Below are 18,999 nucleotides of genomic sequence, written 5' to 3'. Positions count from 1 at the left end.
GCTCAGAGTGATTGTAGAGGAGAGCTTGTCCCCTATTTTTACAGCCTGGGTCCTGTCTGTGAGGAAGTTGAAGATCTAGCTGCAGATCTGAGTGCTAAGACCCAGGTTCCGGAGCTTAGGAATCAGTTTATTTGGAATGATGGTATTAAAGGCAGAGCTGTAGTCAATGAAAAGGAGCCTTACATATGCCTCTTTATTCTCCAGGTGTTCCAAGGAGGAATGTAGTGCCAGAGAGATGGCATCTGCTGTTGACGTGTTGCTCCTGTAGGCGAACTGCAAAGCGCCGAGGTTGACCGGTAGGCTGTGGTTGATGTGTACCATAACCAATCGCTCGAAGCGCTTCATAGCAATTGATGTCAGAGCCACAGGTCGGTAGTCATTCAGGCATGCCACCTTACTCTTCCTTGGCACCGGGATTATCGTTGCCTTCTTAAAACACGAGGGGATCTTAGACTGAAGCAGAGAGCAGTTGAAGATGTCAGCAAACACTCCAGCTAGCTCGCTTGCACAGGCCCAGAGAACCCGTCCCGGGACGCCATCTGGGCCCATCGCCTTTCTTGGATTTATCTTCAGGAAGGCTCTTCTAACGTCTTCCTCAGTGATGATGAATCTCAATGCCACCAGGTCCGGTTCATCCGGAGGGGGCGGGACTTTCCCCTTCTGTTCGAATCTTGCGTAGAATATGTTAAGTTCGTCAAGAAGAGAAGCGCTACAGTTATTTATATTCCCAGCCTTTTCTTTGCGCCCAGTGATCTCATTTAGACCCTGCCACAGTCTACTGGCATCCCTCTGGTTAGTCTGGGCTTCCAACATGGCTCAATATTGCCTCTTGGCACCCTTAATGGCTTTCCTGAGTTCACACCTGGATTCCATGTAGCCAACTCAACCAGCTCCAGCAGTTACTGCTTAATACACCATCAATAATCCCTTTTGTCACTTTGCTAATGATCGTGCAATGGGGCAGTAATTGGCTGGGTTTGATTTGCCCTGCTTCTTGCAGACAGGACATACTAGGACAATTTTCCACATTTTTGGGGAGATGCTAGTATGCAGAGCTATTAGAAAATTTTGACCAAAGGCACGTCACGTTCTGAAGCACAAGTCTTCAGTACTATTGCCAGAATACAGTCAGGGAACACAGCCTTTTTTGCTGTATCCAATGTGTTTAGCTATTCCTATATATCAAATAAAAACAACCAAAAGGAAAAAAAGCTATGCTGTAAATCTGAAATAAGACCAGTATATTGGAAACTAACACAGCAGGCTGATAAAGCCAATCCTCTGACGCTGTTGAATTCATTGCTAACTCCTCAGGACAGTAATGTGCTTTGTCAGAAGATCAAAAGGGAAAATCTGCAGATGCTGGAAACCCAAGCTACACTCACAAAATGCCGGAGGAACTCAGCAGGCCAGGCAGCATCTATGAATAAGAATATAGTCAATATTTTGGACCAAGACCCTTCAGCAGGACTGGAAAATGCAGTTCACAGTCGGGCTGAGATGTTGACTGTACTCTTTATGCTGGCCTGCCGAGCTCCTCCAGCATAGTGTGTGTTGTCAGAAGATCAAACCGTTTTTCTCATCTTACTTTGGATTTTATTTTAATCACATAAACAATCCTCCCTATGCTGGAAATCAATGTAGACTAATGGCCAGTTTGCAGAGCACCTCAGTTCACTCCATCAAGAGTGCTTTATTACAGCATCATTTTCATTACTCAATATCACCCTGTTCTCAGATGTTGATCAGTCTATTTCCAACATTTTCTATTTCAGTTTCAGATTTCCAGCATCAACAGTGTTTTGCTTTTATCGTCTGAATCTCAGTTGCAGCACTTTTTTTTAATTAACCCTTCTGTTTCCATTCATCTCCTCTGGACACATCATGCATAATTGATGCCTTTTCACCACTCCTCCTCATCCAGCTCTTTCAACTCATCAATGTCACTTTCCTCTCAAAATTCCAGCCCTCTTCTGAAACTTAAATTATGTTTAACTTCTATGGTCTCATCTTTACTGAAAGATTAACAACCATATTTGCTGCATTCACGGATACTGCCTAGCCCAGAATATTGCCTGCTTACATTTCCAAAAAAAAATGTACATAGAAACCCTACAGCACAATACAGACCCTTTGGCCCACAATGCTGTGCTGAACATGTACTTACTTTAGAAATTACAGAAGGTTAACCATAGCCCTCTATTCTTCTAAGCTCCATGTAGCTATCCAGGAGTCTCTTAAAAGACCCTATTGTATCCGCCTCCACTGCCGCCACCAGCAGCCCATTCCACACACTCACCACTCTCTGCATAAAAAAGTTACCCCTGACATCTCCTCTGTACCTACCTCCAAGCACCTTAAAACTGTGCCCTCTCATGCTAGCCATTTCAGCCCTGGGAAAAAGCCTCTGACTATCCACATGATCAATGCCTCTCATCATCTTGTACCCCTCTATCAGGTCACCTCTCATCCCCCACTGCTCCAAGGAGAAAAGGCCAAGTTCACTCAACCTATTCTCATAAGGCATGCTCCCCAATCCAGGCAACATCCTTGTAAACCTCCTCTACATCCTTTCTATAGTTTCCACATCTTTCCTGAAGTGAGGTGATCAGAACTGAGTACAGTACTCCAAGTGAGGTCTGACCAGGGTCCTAAATAGCTGTAACATTACCTTGCAGCTCCTAAACTCGATCCCACGGTTGATGAAGGCCAATGCACCGTATGCCTTCTTAACCACAGTGTCAACCTGCTCAGATCCCAAGATCCCTCTTAATATCAAATCTAAACAGAACAACTAAAATTTATTTCAAGATTAAGTATTTACAAACAATTTATTTCACATTTCCAAAAGTCAGAACCACTGATATTTTTCAGAGATTTTAGCAACACACACACACACACAAAATGCTGGAGGAACTCAGCAGGTCAGGCAACATCTATGGAAAAAAAGTACAGTCAATGCTCCAAGACCCTTCAGAAGGACTGGAGAAAAAAAAACTGAAGAGTAGATTAAAAAGGTTGAGGGGGGGAGAGAAACAGAAGGTGATAGATGAAACCTGAAGGGGAAGGGATGAAATAAAGAGCTGGGAAGTTGGTTGGTGAAAGAGATGCTGGGCAGGAGAAGGGGGGAATCTGATAGGATTGGACAGAAGGCCATGGAAGAAAGAAAAGGAGGGAGGAGCACCAGAGGGAGGTGATGGGCTGGCAAGGAGATAAAGTGACAGAGGGATAAGGGGATGGGGACTGGTGAAGGTGAGGGGGAATGGGGGCATTACCAGAAGCTCGAGAATTTCTAAAGTAAGTACATGTTCGGCACCATCAGGTTGGAGGCTACCCAGGTGGAATATAAGGTGTTGTTCCTCCAACCCAAGTGTGGCCTCATCACGACACCCTGCCTTTAAATTTACCTTGTCCATTTCCGACAACTCCCTCCCCTTTGTTGATCTCCATCTCTGGAGACAGCTTATCTACCAATGTCTATTACAAACCCATGGATTCTCGGCTACCTGTACTATAATTCCACCCACCTTCTTTCTTGTAAAAACACCATTCCTTCTCTCAATTCCTCTGTCTCCGCTGCATCTGCTCTCAGGATAAGGCCTTTAGTTCCTGAATGGAGGTGTCCTCCTTCTGAAAAGAAAGACGCTTCCCATTCTCCACCATCAATGCTGCCCTCGACCAAATCTCTTCCATTTCACGCATGAATGCTCTCACCCCTTCCTCCCAACCAGGGATAGAGTTCCTCTTGTCCTCACCTACCATCCCACTGGCCTCCACATCCAGCACATAATTCTCCACAACTTCTGCCATCTTCAACAGGATCCCACCACCAAGTACATCTTTCCCTCTCCCCTCCCCTACCCACTTTCTGCAGGGATTGATCCTCACGCAACTCCCTTGTCCGACTCTTGTCCATTCATCCCTCCTCACTGATCTCCGTTCTGGCACTTATCCTTGCAAGCTAAACAAGTGCTACATCTGCCCCTACATCTCTTACCTCACTACCATTCTGGGCTCCAAAAAGTCCTTCCAGGTGAGGCAACTCTTCACCTGTGAGTCTGTTGGGGTCATATACTGTGTCCGGTGCTCCCAGTGTGGCCTCCTGTATATCGATGAGACCCGATGTAGATTGGGAGACCGCTTTGCCGAGCATCTACACTCCATCCACCAGAAAAAGTGGGATCTCCCATTGGCCATCCACTTTAATTCCACTTCCCATTCCCATTCCGATATGTCTATCCATGGCCTTCTCCACTGTTGTGATAAGGCCACGATTAGGTCGAAGGAACAACACTTTATATTTGGGTACCATCCAATCTGATGGCATGAACATCGATTTCTTGAACTTCCGGTAATGCCCCCCCTTCCTTCACCATTCCCCATCCCTTTACCCTCTCTCACCTCATCTCCTTGCCCACCCATCACCTCCATCTGATGGTCCTCCACCCACTTCTTTCTTCCATGGCCTTCTGTCCTCTCCTATCACTCTCCCTTCTCCAGCCCTGTATCTCTTTCAACAATCAGCTTCCCAGCTCTTTACTTCATCCCTTCAGGTTTCACCTATCACCTTGTGTTTCTCTCTTCCCTCACCTTTTAACTCTACTCTTCAGCTTTTTTTTCTCCAGTCCTGCCGAACGGTCTCAGCCCGAAGCGTTGATCGTACTTATTTCCACAGATGCTGCCTGGCCTGCTGAGCCCCTCCAGGATTTCCAGCATCTGCAGATTTACTCTTGTTTTTAGAGATTTTATTGTTTTGCTTTTCTGCCTATAATTACTTCTGATGGATTGTATTTCACCCCTACTTCTATATTTATGTAATAACTCTCATTGTGTAGTACAAAAAGAGCTTTTACTTCCCATTTTTGGTCATATATCAGAAAATATTTGTTTAATAGTGCTTTATTTAGCAAACAATCACCACACACACCAATAGCATAGAAATAAGAACAACTGATAGCATTTACTACTTAATCTATCTACCACTGAGTTTTTTTTTAAAAAAGGTGATGCAAGGTTTATGCAAAATCATCAATGTACGTATGAAAATATTCTTGTATTTACTAAAAAATAGATCCATAGTCATTCATCATACACGCTTTGAAAGCAAAATCAAGAACAAAATTCACAGCAAGATGTTTATGCTTATTCAAGACACTATCGCATCTCCCGGGACTGTGAAAATACAATAAGCAGTTATCTATAAAATAACAATACATATTATTTAAAACTGTCATAAGCTATTAGTTTAAATCTTGCAGTTGTTTTGCAAGCACCTGAAATACTGTGCTGTACTCGATGATTAACTTACTACAACGTGTAAAACTTCTGTGTTAACATAGACAACTTTCAATTGGAGTATACAACCAAATATACTCTGCCAAATAGCTGTCAATTGTCCTTATAAATTGCTTCATAAGTTGCTGTTTTCCAACTTTGCATATTTGCATAAATTATCATCTTGGATGCCCTAACCAACCATTTGAAATATTTCTCATAAAGGGCCCTTATATACTACTCTGCCTTCGCTCCCCTTTAAATAACAGAATGATACTGACATACATTTACATTAGAAGTTTGACAATTTTAAGTTTATTTTATGGGAAGAGTAGTGAGGGAATGGATTGCTTCAATACTACAAGTATCTCAATAAATATAGTAAAAGAACACCATAAATAGAATAGAATTGACCTCAGTCGGCGTGGATTTAAGAAAGGAAAACATTATTTAACAAATTTGTCAAGTTCTTTAAGCATTTGATCAATAGAGTACACAAGGGGAGCAAACCAGTGGAATGGTGTAGATAGATTTAGAGCATATATGTCAAACTCAAGGCCCGCGGGCCAAATCCGGCCCGCGGTGGAATTATCTTTGGCCCGCGAGATAATATCTAATTACTATTAAAGCTGGCCCCAGTAATCGAAGCGCCTATGGCGTATGATATGGCTAATGCTGAGTTTATTCAGGTACCAGGTTTTCAGGGTTTTTAGTGTTTATTCGGCAGTCTTCTTCATAAGAAACGGAATTTGTAAAGTGAAACACTTTGTAGTTATAGCAGAGACTGAGACACATGAGAGCAGGCTGAAAAAACGGAGGCAACGAAAGCTGCGTTCGCACGCGTCCGACTGATCCGGCCCGCATGAAGCTGCATTTTGCTCAATCCGGCCCGTGACCTAAAATGAGTTTGACACCCCTGCTTTAGAGTATTAGAGTGTGGATACAACATGCCCATCCAACCTGTCCCACTAACCTGTGGTTAGCCCCTATTCCTCTGAGCCCTGCCCATCCAAATGTTTCTTAAAAGCTGTGATTGGATCTATCTTAACCACTTCCTCAGTCCATATAGTCAGCACACTCTGCATGGAAAAGTGTGATGCTTAGGTCACTTTTAAATCTTACTCCTTTTACCTTTAACCTATGCCTCCTAGTTTTGGACTCACCTAGAGAAAAGACTAACTGCCCACCTTATCGATTTTAAACATTTCTACAAGTCCCATCCCTCATTCTGCTAGATTTCACAGAATAAAGACCTGGGCTAGTCAATTCCCCCCCCCATAACCACGTCCTCTGGTCCTGACAACATCCTCAAATCTTTTCTGCACTCTTTTGAGTTTATCCTATAACAGGGTGATCAAAACTGTACACAGTGCTCGAAGTGCAGCCTTACCAACGACTTACATAACTGCAACACCATTTCCCAACTCCTATACTGAATGCCCTGATTGATGAAGTGTGCAAAGAGCCTTGTTCACCACTGTCTACTTGCGATGCTGCTTTCAACAAACCGTGCACTTGTCCTCCTAAGTCCTTGTCAATTGCACTCCCTCATGCTCTACCATTTATAGCTAAATGCTTACAATGGTTTGATTTTCAAAAATGCATCACCACGCAGTATCTGCATTGAAATCCAGATAACTGGAAATCTACTTCTTAGCCCACTTCTCTAACTGATCTGTTCTTCACAAGCAACGCTTAATTTTGTGTCATCCATAACATTAATATCAAACCTTGTGTGTTTGTGTCAAAAATCATTTATATAAATAATGAATAACAAGGGTTCTAACAGCAACCATGGTAGCACTCTACTAGTCCTTCAACCATCACCCTCTGCTTACTACCTGCAAGCCAATCTTGAATCCATTTAACCAGCATATCCTGGATTCCTTGTGACTTAACCTGCCTGCCATGTGGGTCCTTGTAGAAGCCTTTTGGTTACCTCTTCAAAAAACTCTAAAAGGTTCATCACATGTGATGTTTCATGCACAGAGCCAGGTTGACTCCTTGTAATCAGACTCAGTGTCTCCAAATGCTACTAGATCCTGTTCCTCAGAATTCCCTCCAGTGACTTCCCTACTTCTGATGTTTCGTGCCAGGCTGATCGGCTTGCAGATCCCTGGCTTGTCATTACTGCCCTTCTTAAATAACAAAACAATATTCCAGTTTTTGGGAACTTCACCAGTGGCTAACGATGAAGGAAATCTGTTGGTCAATTAGGCCAAGGGAAAATGTCCTCAGAAGGTGAAGAACCTTTGGAATTTTTCTACCCTTGATGACCATGGAAGCCAAGTCTTAATGTTCATTCAAATTGTGATCAATATATTTCTGGACAATAAGGGAATTAAGGAACTCGACAATAGTACTGCAAAATGCTGCCGAGGTAGATAATCAGCCATGGACTGAATGGCCTGCATCTACTTCTATTTATCATGCATGTCTCCAACAATGAACATTAAACCACTTTACAAAGTGAATGCAGTTATATCAACATAGATACTACTTGACAGTAATTCCAGTATGAAACAATATCCAATGACAATAATCTATACATATTGAAATTACATAATGCAACAAAACCCTACTAAACCTTACAGAAGGTTTCAAGCCATGACAGCTTCGAGCTCAAATGCAAAATAAACTGAACTTGCATTTAACAAGTGACAATCACAATAAAATATTGTTAAAAGTCTTGGATTTACTGAATCTATTGGTTTGCCAACACAATTCTACCTCCTTAGATTCTAAAGGTTCATCTTGCTAATCCAAAATGTGCAACAAAGCCTCAGTGAAAATGAGGTGCCACTTAAAACATCAAAGAGAAATTAACCAATCCAATATAGGGAACACACATACTAAAATTGAGTAATTACTACCCAACATCACAGGGAATACAATTTTACACACATACTAACATTGGAATAATTAACCATTTCTGGTAGAACAAAGTGAGTATGAACCGCAGGAACTGGAACATCAATGTGCACCTTATGAACTAAGATGCTAGTAATATAGTTTAGAGTTAAATTACGCAAAACTAAGCAATTAATTAATTTGGAAACAATTCCAAAATGTAAACAAAAAGACAACTTTTTGTTTTAAAGGAATTATTTAAAACAGCCAGTACACATTTAGGTATCAATAATAAGGAAGTTTGAACAATATAAGTTTAGTTTCTGGTACTCTACAAATACTTAACTTGAAGATCATGTAGATATCAAATCAGTAAAGCTGAACTAGCTATACCAGTTTAGCAATTGCCTTGTATAGAATATTCTTCTGTGTTTGAATACTTTTCCTGTCTCTGAAGGGAATTTTCACAACACACAAAAGTAAAATACTTACATCTTTCCTTCTCGTGGCCTTTCTTGCTGCTTTTTCCTTAAGCCTCTTTACCTTAAAAAAAGATGAAATTGACAAGTTGAACTCCTAGAATCATAAAATATCAATTGTTAAAGTTTAATTTATTTTTTCCTTATAAAGCAATTTCTGTTTCTTTACAGCCCCAGGTATCAAGAATCGCTTCAATTTTGATTTGCTGTTGTGATTTTGAAAATTTCCCCTGAGGTTTGAATGGTGTGGTGTATTAAGATGTGATAATCTAGCCAAACTGGTGGAGGAAAAAATAGTAACTCTAAATTCTGAAATAAAATGAATTATGGAATTCTGGCCCCAATTCTTACTGGGATTAGAAAGCTGCATAAAATTGCATTTTCCAGGAAACAGGCTAAATTTTGCCCTACAATCATGTGGGTCAAATACAGTGGTATCAATTTCAAGAAGAAATTGATTTAGTGTTTTTTTTAAAGTAATTACTCAAATTGTTATTTTCTTAAGGATAATGCCTAAAGAAAAACTGTTCTATTCTCAGATTATTTTCAAACAAATGGTATTTCGATATATTTTATTGATTCATCTTCAAATTTATTTTTCTTCCTAGTGCAAAGTTAAATAGTTTCTCCTTGTTAGAACAAAGAATAATTTTCCTTGATTTTTGAAGTCAACAGATAAGACCCAAGTGCCTAAAGAGTTTCTTAACTTTTACACATAGAAATGTGAATAGTAACAATGATTATGACAGGTTCACAGTTGTAACACTGAATTATCACACGTCTGAAGATGGAAAAGAAAGTTGCATCTGTGCAAAATTTCAATATAAAACAAACCTAAATTTTGCAGTGGTTCAATTTATCAGTCTCTCTGCTGCTTTTAAATTGAATTAAATTTGCATATTAGCCAGGACAAAGAAAAATACAACAATTGACCTTAAATTGACCAGACAAATGAAATTCCTTTACTTGCCAAGCTCCCTTGACTAACGAGAAGATGCGATAGATGGTGTGAACAAAAGTTTCAGGACAATGATTCCTGGAATGTTCAATCTGCCCTATCAGGAGGTATTAGGTGAGCTGGATCTGTACCCTCCGATTTAGAAGAATGAGAGGTGACCACAAAATTCTTAGAGGAATTGACAAAGAAAAAACTGCATAATGGATCCTCAAATAAAAGGGTTGCTCTTCCGGAGTGAAAACAGAAGATCATTAGACACATCCATCCATGGCAGTGAAACATTCTCAAGATTCTCAAACTTAGAGGGATGTGAATACTTAGTTACTAAGTATATTTGTGACAGATTGTTTTTTTTTGGTTACTAAGAGACGGGGTGGGGGGAGGTATTATAGAGTTTTAACAAGACAGTGCCAAATAAGTAAAGGATCAGCAATAATCAAGCTGAATGGCAGGACAAGCACGGGAGGCAGAATGTTTTCCTCCTGCTCTGTTTCTTATGTTCTCAAAAACTTGCACTTTTAGCATGGTAAAAGATGGTCAACTAATCCACATGGCAACCACCGAACCTTACCCGAGTAAAACAGTTTTAGGACATGTAGACAGAATCTAAGTAACCTTTCAGAAACATTACAAAGGAGGATAGATGGAGTGGTTCAGGAAATGAATCTCAGAGCTTGGCTGCAATATCTGAAGACACTACTAATAACATAGAAATACAGAAAGCACGGGAGGAAAGGATTGAAATAGCACGGACTCGTAAAAGACAGGAAAAGCTAACACCATGGAGAAATCTGAATGCAAGATAGAGAATTTCACAATCAGGTTATTGCATTGATTTTAAAATCTCTATGCAAACAGCTATAAAATGGGATGGATCATGCTGATGTAAAGGAACAACAGCAGACTGCAATGCATGCATAGGACATTCCAGACTTTGGCACCATAAATCTAGAACAACTTTGGGGTCATTTGCAAGTACATGTGAACTCTCATTCCATCACTATATTCACCAATGAGTCTCGAGGCATTTCATAACTTACTGAGCCAGGGGACTGGCCACATTTCCAAACCCCAAAAAGTATAGGCACAATGCACTTACAACATTCAAAGGTTCAAAGTACATTTATTATCAAAGAATGTATAAATTATACAACCATGAGAGCCACAGAGCAAGAAATCCAAAAGAACCCAATTAAAGACAGAATTAAAAATAAAAGATCAACACCTGATAAGCAAGAGAAAGGGCAAAAAAAAACACAAATGATGTAAACAATTGATGTGAGCAACAGCATTCCAAACCAAAATTGAATCCTCAGATCCGAACCCAGGAGCAGCCTGGAGTTAGCCCAAAGTCTCACTTGTTAGCCCATCATCTTAACAGGCACAGAGCACAGCAGCCAGGACAGTCTCCAGAGACTCCATCGCGGAGAGCGAGCAAAATCGGCTCTTGTCTCAGATTCCAACATCCTGTCTTTTCAGTCTATCTGGGCCGGCATCAAAACAGTGGATCATGCCTCGCAGTAGGACCCAGCTGCTACGAAGTACTCAGCACCTAGACCACGCTGCCTAGTGAATCGCTCCAAGCCCAGATTTCACCGTCCAGCCCGAAGCTGCTCTAAACCTCTTCAAATCAGCACAGTGCCCAGAGCAATCCCAGCTTGCATCCATGCTAGTTGTACGGGCATTGGAGCTCCACTGCCCTGACCTCTCCTCTTCGAATAGCCCACTCCATCTGCATCGATGCTGCAGCACACCCTCCCGGCTCAATCCCCAAACTCACCTCACTATCGCTCGCCCCCTCACTGTTTGCAGCGATAATTCAGCAAAATTTACCTCAGAAAAGGTGCTTTTAGTGACGTTTTTAGTCAAATTTCTTGCCTTTTGACCTACCATTGAGCTGTTACAAGTCCTTATAAGACAACTCCTTTATCCAGCAACCAACATGCCTCTTTTCCCTGTAACTCCACCCACCTCTGCATCATGGCGTTAGCAACCTTCAGCTTTATTTACATTTCTTTATTTCACTGAATATTTGCTTTAATTAATTACTAGTAATTTAGTGGGCTTTAATTGTTTATCTTAAACAATTCTTCATAATTTTAATTACTTCAATAACTTAACAGTTCCTATGTCTCCAGTTCACCTAGAGGTACCCTCTTGAGCCTGATCGGCTTGTAGGACGGCTGCAAAACAAAGGCTTCCTGGGTTTTGAGAGACACACCTTCGGAGAACTCTTCTTTTTAATAAATCCTTCCTGGACGAGGATGACTAACTTGCACAGAGTTTGTTGTTTTGAGGTGGCTAATAAGGAGATGTGGGAACCACTGACTCTTCCACAGGTGGAACAGGTGGTGCTTGAGAAGGCAGGTGAGTGGGTAAAACACAAGAAATTCTGCAGATGCTGGAAATCCAAAGCAGCACACACAAAATGATGGAGGAACTCAGCAGATCAGGCAGCATCCACAGAAATGAACAAAGTCGATGTTCCAAGCTGAGGCCTTTCTTCAGGACAGCACTGAGTGGGTATTTGACTCCTTCCACTTGTGCGTGCTCCCAATGTGCTTGTTCTGGTTCTCAATACCATTCAGAAAACTCCATCCCCAATTTGAGCAGTCATGAGGCATATTTTTGCAGGAGTTACTAGGGATATTGTGCTTCAAGGAGGCTTTAAGCACAGCCTTGAATCATTTTATCTAACTTGTAGACTTCTTCCATGAGAAAGCTCATAACTTTCTGGAGTCAGGTACTGTGAACACAAATTATGTGGTTTGTCCAATCTAGTGGACTGAATGCAACTAAGGCCTCAATACTGAGGGTGTTGGCCTGGGAGAGGATGCTGTTATTGGTTTGCTCTCCTTCTAGTGAATTTGGAAAATTTTACAAAGAAAGCTACCACATAGATGAATGAGAGCAGCAGGCTAAATGGAGCATGATTCTACCCAACAAGAATGGAAAGACGGTAATTTATTAAGGTCTGAAGCGGTAATGGCTTGTGAAAGTGGAAGATATCATCACTGTTATTGAATACTTGCATATGTTCTCACAAAGAGATCAATGCAGATACTAGACAAAAAGAGAAAGAATGTGAAATGTTGCTGGAATAAAGAATTTACATAAAAAATGGTTCATCTTGTGTTCATTCTAATTAGTGTCACTTTCTCATTCTCCGTGCTCCCCCTACATCGGCATGAACCTCCGACAGGAGGAATGAAGCCCCAGTCTTTGGAGCTGCAGATGTACTGGAAAGAAGAACAATCTATCAGTAGAAATTCGTCAATAGATCCTCAGACTCAATCCTTACTATCGTAATAGCCCGTTGTCACCTCCTGCTGTTTTGAAATCTCTACAATAATTAGAGATATTGTAAAATAATTGAAACAAAACTGAACAATTAAAACATTAAAAATAATTAATCCCACCAAAGGCAGATGTGAAGCCTGTACTCAATGAACCGTGGCCAACAGCCTTGAAATGGGATTCCCAGAGGCCCTCTTCATTATTACCAGCAACAGACATTCTCTTAGACAGTAAAGTCAAGAGGGGAAGAGGGAGAACGAGCCTCTTGTTGGATTTGGAGTAGGCAAGAGGAGGGAAGCTGGAAGCCAGGATCAGTGATTTGGCCACCACTGCCGACCCACCAACTGGAGAGTGTCATGGTTAAGGGTCGAAACACTCTGTGAAGGTTGGGAACCACCTGATAACATTTGCTCCTGGCTGAAGGCTACAGTTACTTCATAAGGTATCTGGAGAATGCACCCTAACAGGTGTATGTAACAAGTAATCTCTGGTTTTTACCAGTGGCTTCCAGGAAAGACTGGATGGCAACCGAGGAAGGTCGGTGATGCTGGAGAGACAGCTGACCTCCAGGAAAGACTGGTGTGGGCTCACAAGGCTAGCAATCTCGTGGGCAGCACTCACAAGAGGGCACCACTCAAGTTACTATTGAACACGAAGAGCAATACCCCCAGAGTCTCCCGAGAGTGGGGGAGGATGAGAGACTCAACGGGATAGTCATACGGGCAACAGCCAGGACAGGAAACACGACTACGAGGAAGCTAAAGCAAACAATACTGATTGGAGAAGAATTCACAGTAAGGTGTCATTGCGGGAAAGTCTGCAAAAACATCAGAGGGCTCAAGATACACCAGAGCAGGTCTAGATGTGGATCAATGGTGACCCAAGTGCAGCGCACAGACTTAGTATCCGCTGCGACGAAGGAGAATGTCAGCCAGGAAGCACCCCACAGAGCTGAAGATCTCTCCGCACTTGAGTCGCCTCAGCACCAAACGACATACCAAGTGAGTTCGCTCTCAGCTACCCCAATCCATTCGTCAAGGAGAGACAGGATCAAATGGCCTAGATCGGCAGACAACGTCGCCTGGATGCAGTTCGGTGATGATCCAGACGGCATCCTGGAAGTTGCCTTAGCAGGTCCAGTACACAGAAAGCTCGACTCACTCACAGCCATAGCGTACAACCTAGCTAAGGAACGATTTGGCCTAATGCAGCGGAGAAGTCAGCCCAAGTTACCGCGGCAACCAAATAGGAGGGAAAGGGAGGTTCGTCACTTGAGAGGCGAATTAAAGATGCTCAAAAGAGATTTAAAACCAGCTCACCGGCCGAAAAAGAAGGTATCAAGGACTTAACCAGCATGCTGTGGGAACAGCTGTGTAAACTCCGGAGGGTGGAACATCTTCAAAAGCAAAGAAGGAAGAAAGAGAAAAGGTGAGCGCAGTTTGTGAGCGATCCATTCAGCTTCACCAGGGCTCTTCTCAGCCAACAAAAATCTGGTTTACTATCCAGCTCGAAGTCAGAGGTAGAGGAGTTCCTGTGGGTCACATACAGCAATCCATGGAGGGGTCAGGGACTAGGAACCAATCCGGCTGTGTGTAGACCGGAAAAACCATCAATTGAGCTGAATGTGAAGGAGCCTACATTGCAGGAAATCCAGGACATCATCCGGAAAGCTATAGCATCAGCTGCCCCAGGCCCAAGTGGCATACCTTATAAGGTGTATAAGAAATGCCCATAACTTGTTCAGAGACTGTGGAAGGTCATGAGAAAGATCTGGGACAAAGGTACTATTCCATCAAGTTGGAAATTGGCAGAGGGATACTTTATTCCAAAGGAAGAGGATTCTTCCAGAATTGCCCAGTTTAGGACAATTTCTCTCCTGGATGTGGAATATAAGATTTTCTTTTCTGTGCTTGCAAGATGATTCACTTCTTACATGACACAGAACCACTATATCAACACGTCCATCCAAAGAGGCGGCATTCCAGGCTTTTTGGGGCGTCTGGAACACACCTCAATGATTAGCCATTTGATCCGTGAGGCCAAGCAGAAAAAAGACGACCTAACAGTTGTCTGGTTAGACCTTGTGAACGCCTACGGGTCTACTCCACATGAAGAAGGAATTGACCACTACTACATCCCAGTGGCTATTCGAGACATGATCACCAGCTACATAGGAGGATTCAAACGCAGATTTACATCAGCCCATTTCACAACTTCTAGAAGGGGATTCTGAAAGGGTGCACCATCTCCCCCACCCTATTTATTATGGGAGTGAACCTCCTAATATCAGCAGCAGAAGATGTAACCCGCGGCCTGACGCTGGAGTCGGGCATTGTCCAGCTGGCTCTACGAGGGTTCATGGACGACATCTCTATAACAACTGTGTCACATGTCCAAGCAAGATGGGTATTGGAAACCCCAGACAATGTAACCACTTGGGCGAGTATGTCCTGCAAGGCCAAGAAGTCTAGGTGTATGGTGATCAGAAAGGGCAAAGTAACTAGCAAGTTTAGCCTCCAAGTTCAGGGTGAAGTCATCCCTTCCATCAAAGATAACCTGATAAAATGCTTGGGGAAGTGGTTTAATGAGTCACTGACAGATGGGGCAATGTCACTAATGCTGTGAAGCAGACAGACAAATGGCTGAAGAAGATCGACAAAACCGGACTTTCCGGTAAATTCAAGACCTGGCTGTACCAATATGGCCTTCTGCCCAGGCTTCTCTGGCTCTTCACAGAGAGTTCCCCATGACCGCCGTAGAAGGTATCGAGAGGAAAACCAACAAGCACCTGCAGAGACGGTTAGGAGTTCCCCCTGGCTTCTCCTCAGTGGGCCTCTATATTCGATCTGGGTAGCTGCAGCTTCCCTGTCTTCTGTTGTGGAGGAATTCAAGGTGGCTAAATGCAGAGCCTTATTAAGCTTGAGCAATTCCAATGATGACCTAGTAAAGCGAGCAGGCGTTGCCAATACAGCAGTAGAGCAGGCAACGTGTTCTCTGAAGCTGCGAGATATCATCGGCAACCCCTGCGTCGGGCGGCAAGGCCTCGGCTCAGTTCACTTCCAGCAGTGGGGAAACGCAAGCATAAGGAACAGATGTGACATGGTACAGGCAGAAGTACGGATCCATGAGGAAGAGAAGCAGATGTCAAAGGCAGGGGAACAAGTGTCCCAGGGTGCCCGGACAAAATGGGATCAGCCCAAGCACAAGATCTCATGGGCAGAGTTATGGAGACTGGAATGCTTTCATATTTCCTTCCTCTTGTGATCCGTGTATGACACCCTTCCTTCGCCATTACATCTGTACACATGGGGGATAAGAGAGGACCTGAACTGTAAGCTTTGTGGTCAAAAGGAGCACTGGCTCATATACTATCCGGGTGTAAAACAGCTCTAATTCAAGGACGGTGCTATGATAAGGTGCTGCTGGCTCTTGCTGACACACTAGAGCAAGAGACATGCAAGAAGAGGACGGCTGGCACAGATTTGAGGAATGCCATCACCTTCATCAAAGGGGGAGCCAGACTTTCGTAACCAAACAACCAAAGCCAAATCTGCTGCTAATGGCCAGGTCCTGGGAAATGAGGGTCGATGTGGGAAGGAGGCTGCAGTTCCCGGAGGTGGTGCACACAACCCTCCACCCGGACATTGTATTGTGGTCAACTGAAGACCAGAAAATAATTCTGGTTGAGCTGATGGTGCCGTGGGAGGATGGATGGGAAGAGGCCCACTAGAGAAAGGCCTTGAAGTACCAGCCCTTAGTGCAGGAGTGCAAAGACAAGGGATGGCAGGCATGGTTGTTCCCTGTGGAGATCGGCTGCAGAGGTTTCCCAGCCAAATCAGCATGGCAGTTGTTGTCAGCTCTGGGCCTGAACGAAAGGAGCAAAAAGCAAGCAGCTCGTAGGATGGGGGAAAGAGGCAGAACGAGCCTCTTGTTGGATTTGGAGTAGACGAGAGGAGGGAGGCTGGAAGCCAGGAGCAGATGGGCAGTGATTTGGCCACCACTGCCAGCCCACAAACTGGAGAGTGTCATGGTTAAGAGTCAAAACACTCTGTGAAGGTTGGGAACCACCTGATAATATTTGCTCCTGGCTGAAGGCTACAGTTACCTCATAAGGAATCTGGAGAATGCAACCTAACAGGTGTGTGTAACAAGTAACAAGTTTCAAAGTTAGATGATAACAGGCTTAAATAAAAACAGGTTTGAAAGTTTTAAGGCAGACACATAGATTCTTGATAAGCAAGGGGTTATAAAGTCACTATGGGTAGGCCAAATGTGGAGTTATGGTTACAGTTTGATTATGCATGATCTTAATAAATGGCAGAACAGGCCCATCGGGCTGAGTGCCTATTCCTGCTCCTAATCTGTATGTTTATCATAGTCATGTTTCCTGAGTCCTAGCTAAAGCATCGAACACCCATTTACACTATTTATAAACTAATCCCATTTTATCCTTGCTAACCCCAGACTCTGCTCTTTACCTGCACATTAGGGATAATGTCTTTGAGATCCATGTGATCACAGGGGTGCTAACTCTATATTGGGAGCACTGGAATCAGTAGACACTCCAGAAGATTGTGGCAGGACCATAAAAAACATGGACCATTCCCCATATCTCAAAAGCTAGTTCGTGGCAAAAGCAGATATTGATGATGATATTCACCGCCACTTTCAAAATACCAGTATTATTTTTTTTGGATAAGGAGGAAAAAATAAACTAGTTGTAACTCAGCTAGGTTCAAACTACCCCAGAGAATTAGACACTTATTCAAGGTAGCACTTCAGTCCAGGAACAAGACAATGTTACATTGTCAGAAATGGAGACCTTGTGCAAGAAGTCTACCTTATTCTAATGGCTTATTGAGATGGTGAAATGCACTAGACAAAAGCTTGCTTTCTAAAACAGAACCTGTTTTTGTATAAAATGTTGATGCACTGTTTTGGTGCAAACAGGGTAACGGAGTAGAAAATGAGTGGTCATACAGTGCTGAAGGACAAGCTTAAATCAGCAAGACCAAGCGAGTAAATAAAATAAAATCATCAGGTCATTCATATTTAGGAGCAGCACTGCTGTAAGAAAAGCAGAAACATGATGTGATAATTTATGTAAAGTTATGCAAGAATAGCAATTATAAGTTGCTAACTAAATGTTCTAGACTAAGAATAAGGGAAACCAGAATTGAATACTTAAAAATTAAAATCCGTCTAGGTCACCCATCAAGTGTAATTTATGTATTCTATGTGGCACACTAATAGTAATCAAACATTGAATTTTCTATTCCAACACTGCAGTGGAATCAACTTCATTTTCCACACTTTAAAGAGGAAAACAAGTAATTACAAATTTCACTGTCAAAAACTATATTCAAACACCTTGCTCAGTTATCTTTTCAATATTTAGCTATATTCATTTTTAAATCAAGTCATCCTACTATTTTTTTTATTTAAGATCTGCTAGATATTTACTTTATTCCCTGGCTAAGTTTTCAATGCAGTCATTTCAAAATTTGGAGAACATGCAATAACTTTCTATCAATGCTTAGGTTCACACAATTTAGGTACAGATGAAAACACAGAATCAATTACACCACCATAAATTATTCCTCCCTATTCTATTGAGAAACAGGTCAAGTATGAAAAAATTTCAAGCTTCAAAATGAATCATCAAAAGATTTTTATGCATTCTCTACATTAGAAGATAAATCTTCTCTTCTAGTTTTATCCCTAACTGCGAATCATTTAATTTTAAATCTGAAACCCAATGGCTATATAACGAGGTTAAGTTTAGTAAAATATATTTGGAACTTTCATTTTGATCTTTTTTGAAAAGAAGCCTATTTACAAAATCTCACATTGTGTCGAGCACCAATGTGAAGAAAAGACACAGAACTAAGAGAAAGCCACAATTAGCTCCTTATGTCTGCTCTACCACTCTTTGCAATGGCTGCTGTTTCATCACAGATTATTGTAGATGACAGGTGGACCTTAATCAGTTAGGGAAGTGGGGCAAAGAGTGGCCAATGGATTCAATATAGGTAAGTGTGGGTGATGCGTTTTGGAGAGTCAAATCACTTAGGATTTGTACTATATATGGTAAGGCACTAGGAGTGTAATGGAACACAGGGAACTAAAGGCACACACACA

At 42.2% G+C, this 18,999-nt stretch overlaps 1 protein-coding gene across 1 annotated transcript in view; it reads right to left on the bottom strand.

The window, feature by feature from the left end:
- ddx10 (DEAD (Asp-Glu-Ala-Asp) box polypeptide 10) overlaps positions 1-18,999 on the bottom strand; it is a 250,565-nt gene that overhangs the window by 86,137 nt on the left and 145,429 nt on the right. Inside the window, exon 16 of the mRNA XM_073043661.1 lies at positions 8,617-8,667. Coding sequence (XP_072899762.1) covers positions 8,617-8,667 — 51 coding nt within the window. The remainder of the gene's footprint in view (positions 1-8,616; positions 8,668-18,999) is intronic.

This window comes from Hemitrygon akajei, chromosome 4 (genome assembly GCF_048418815.1).
Source record: "Hemitrygon akajei chromosome 4, sHemAka1.3, whole genome shotgun sequence".
Taxonomy (NCBI): domain Eukaryota; kingdom Metazoa; phylum Chordata; class Chondrichthyes; order Myliobatiformes; family Dasyatidae; genus Hemitrygon; species Hemitrygon akajei.
This window is presented reverse-complemented; position numbering and strand designations above follow the sequence as displayed.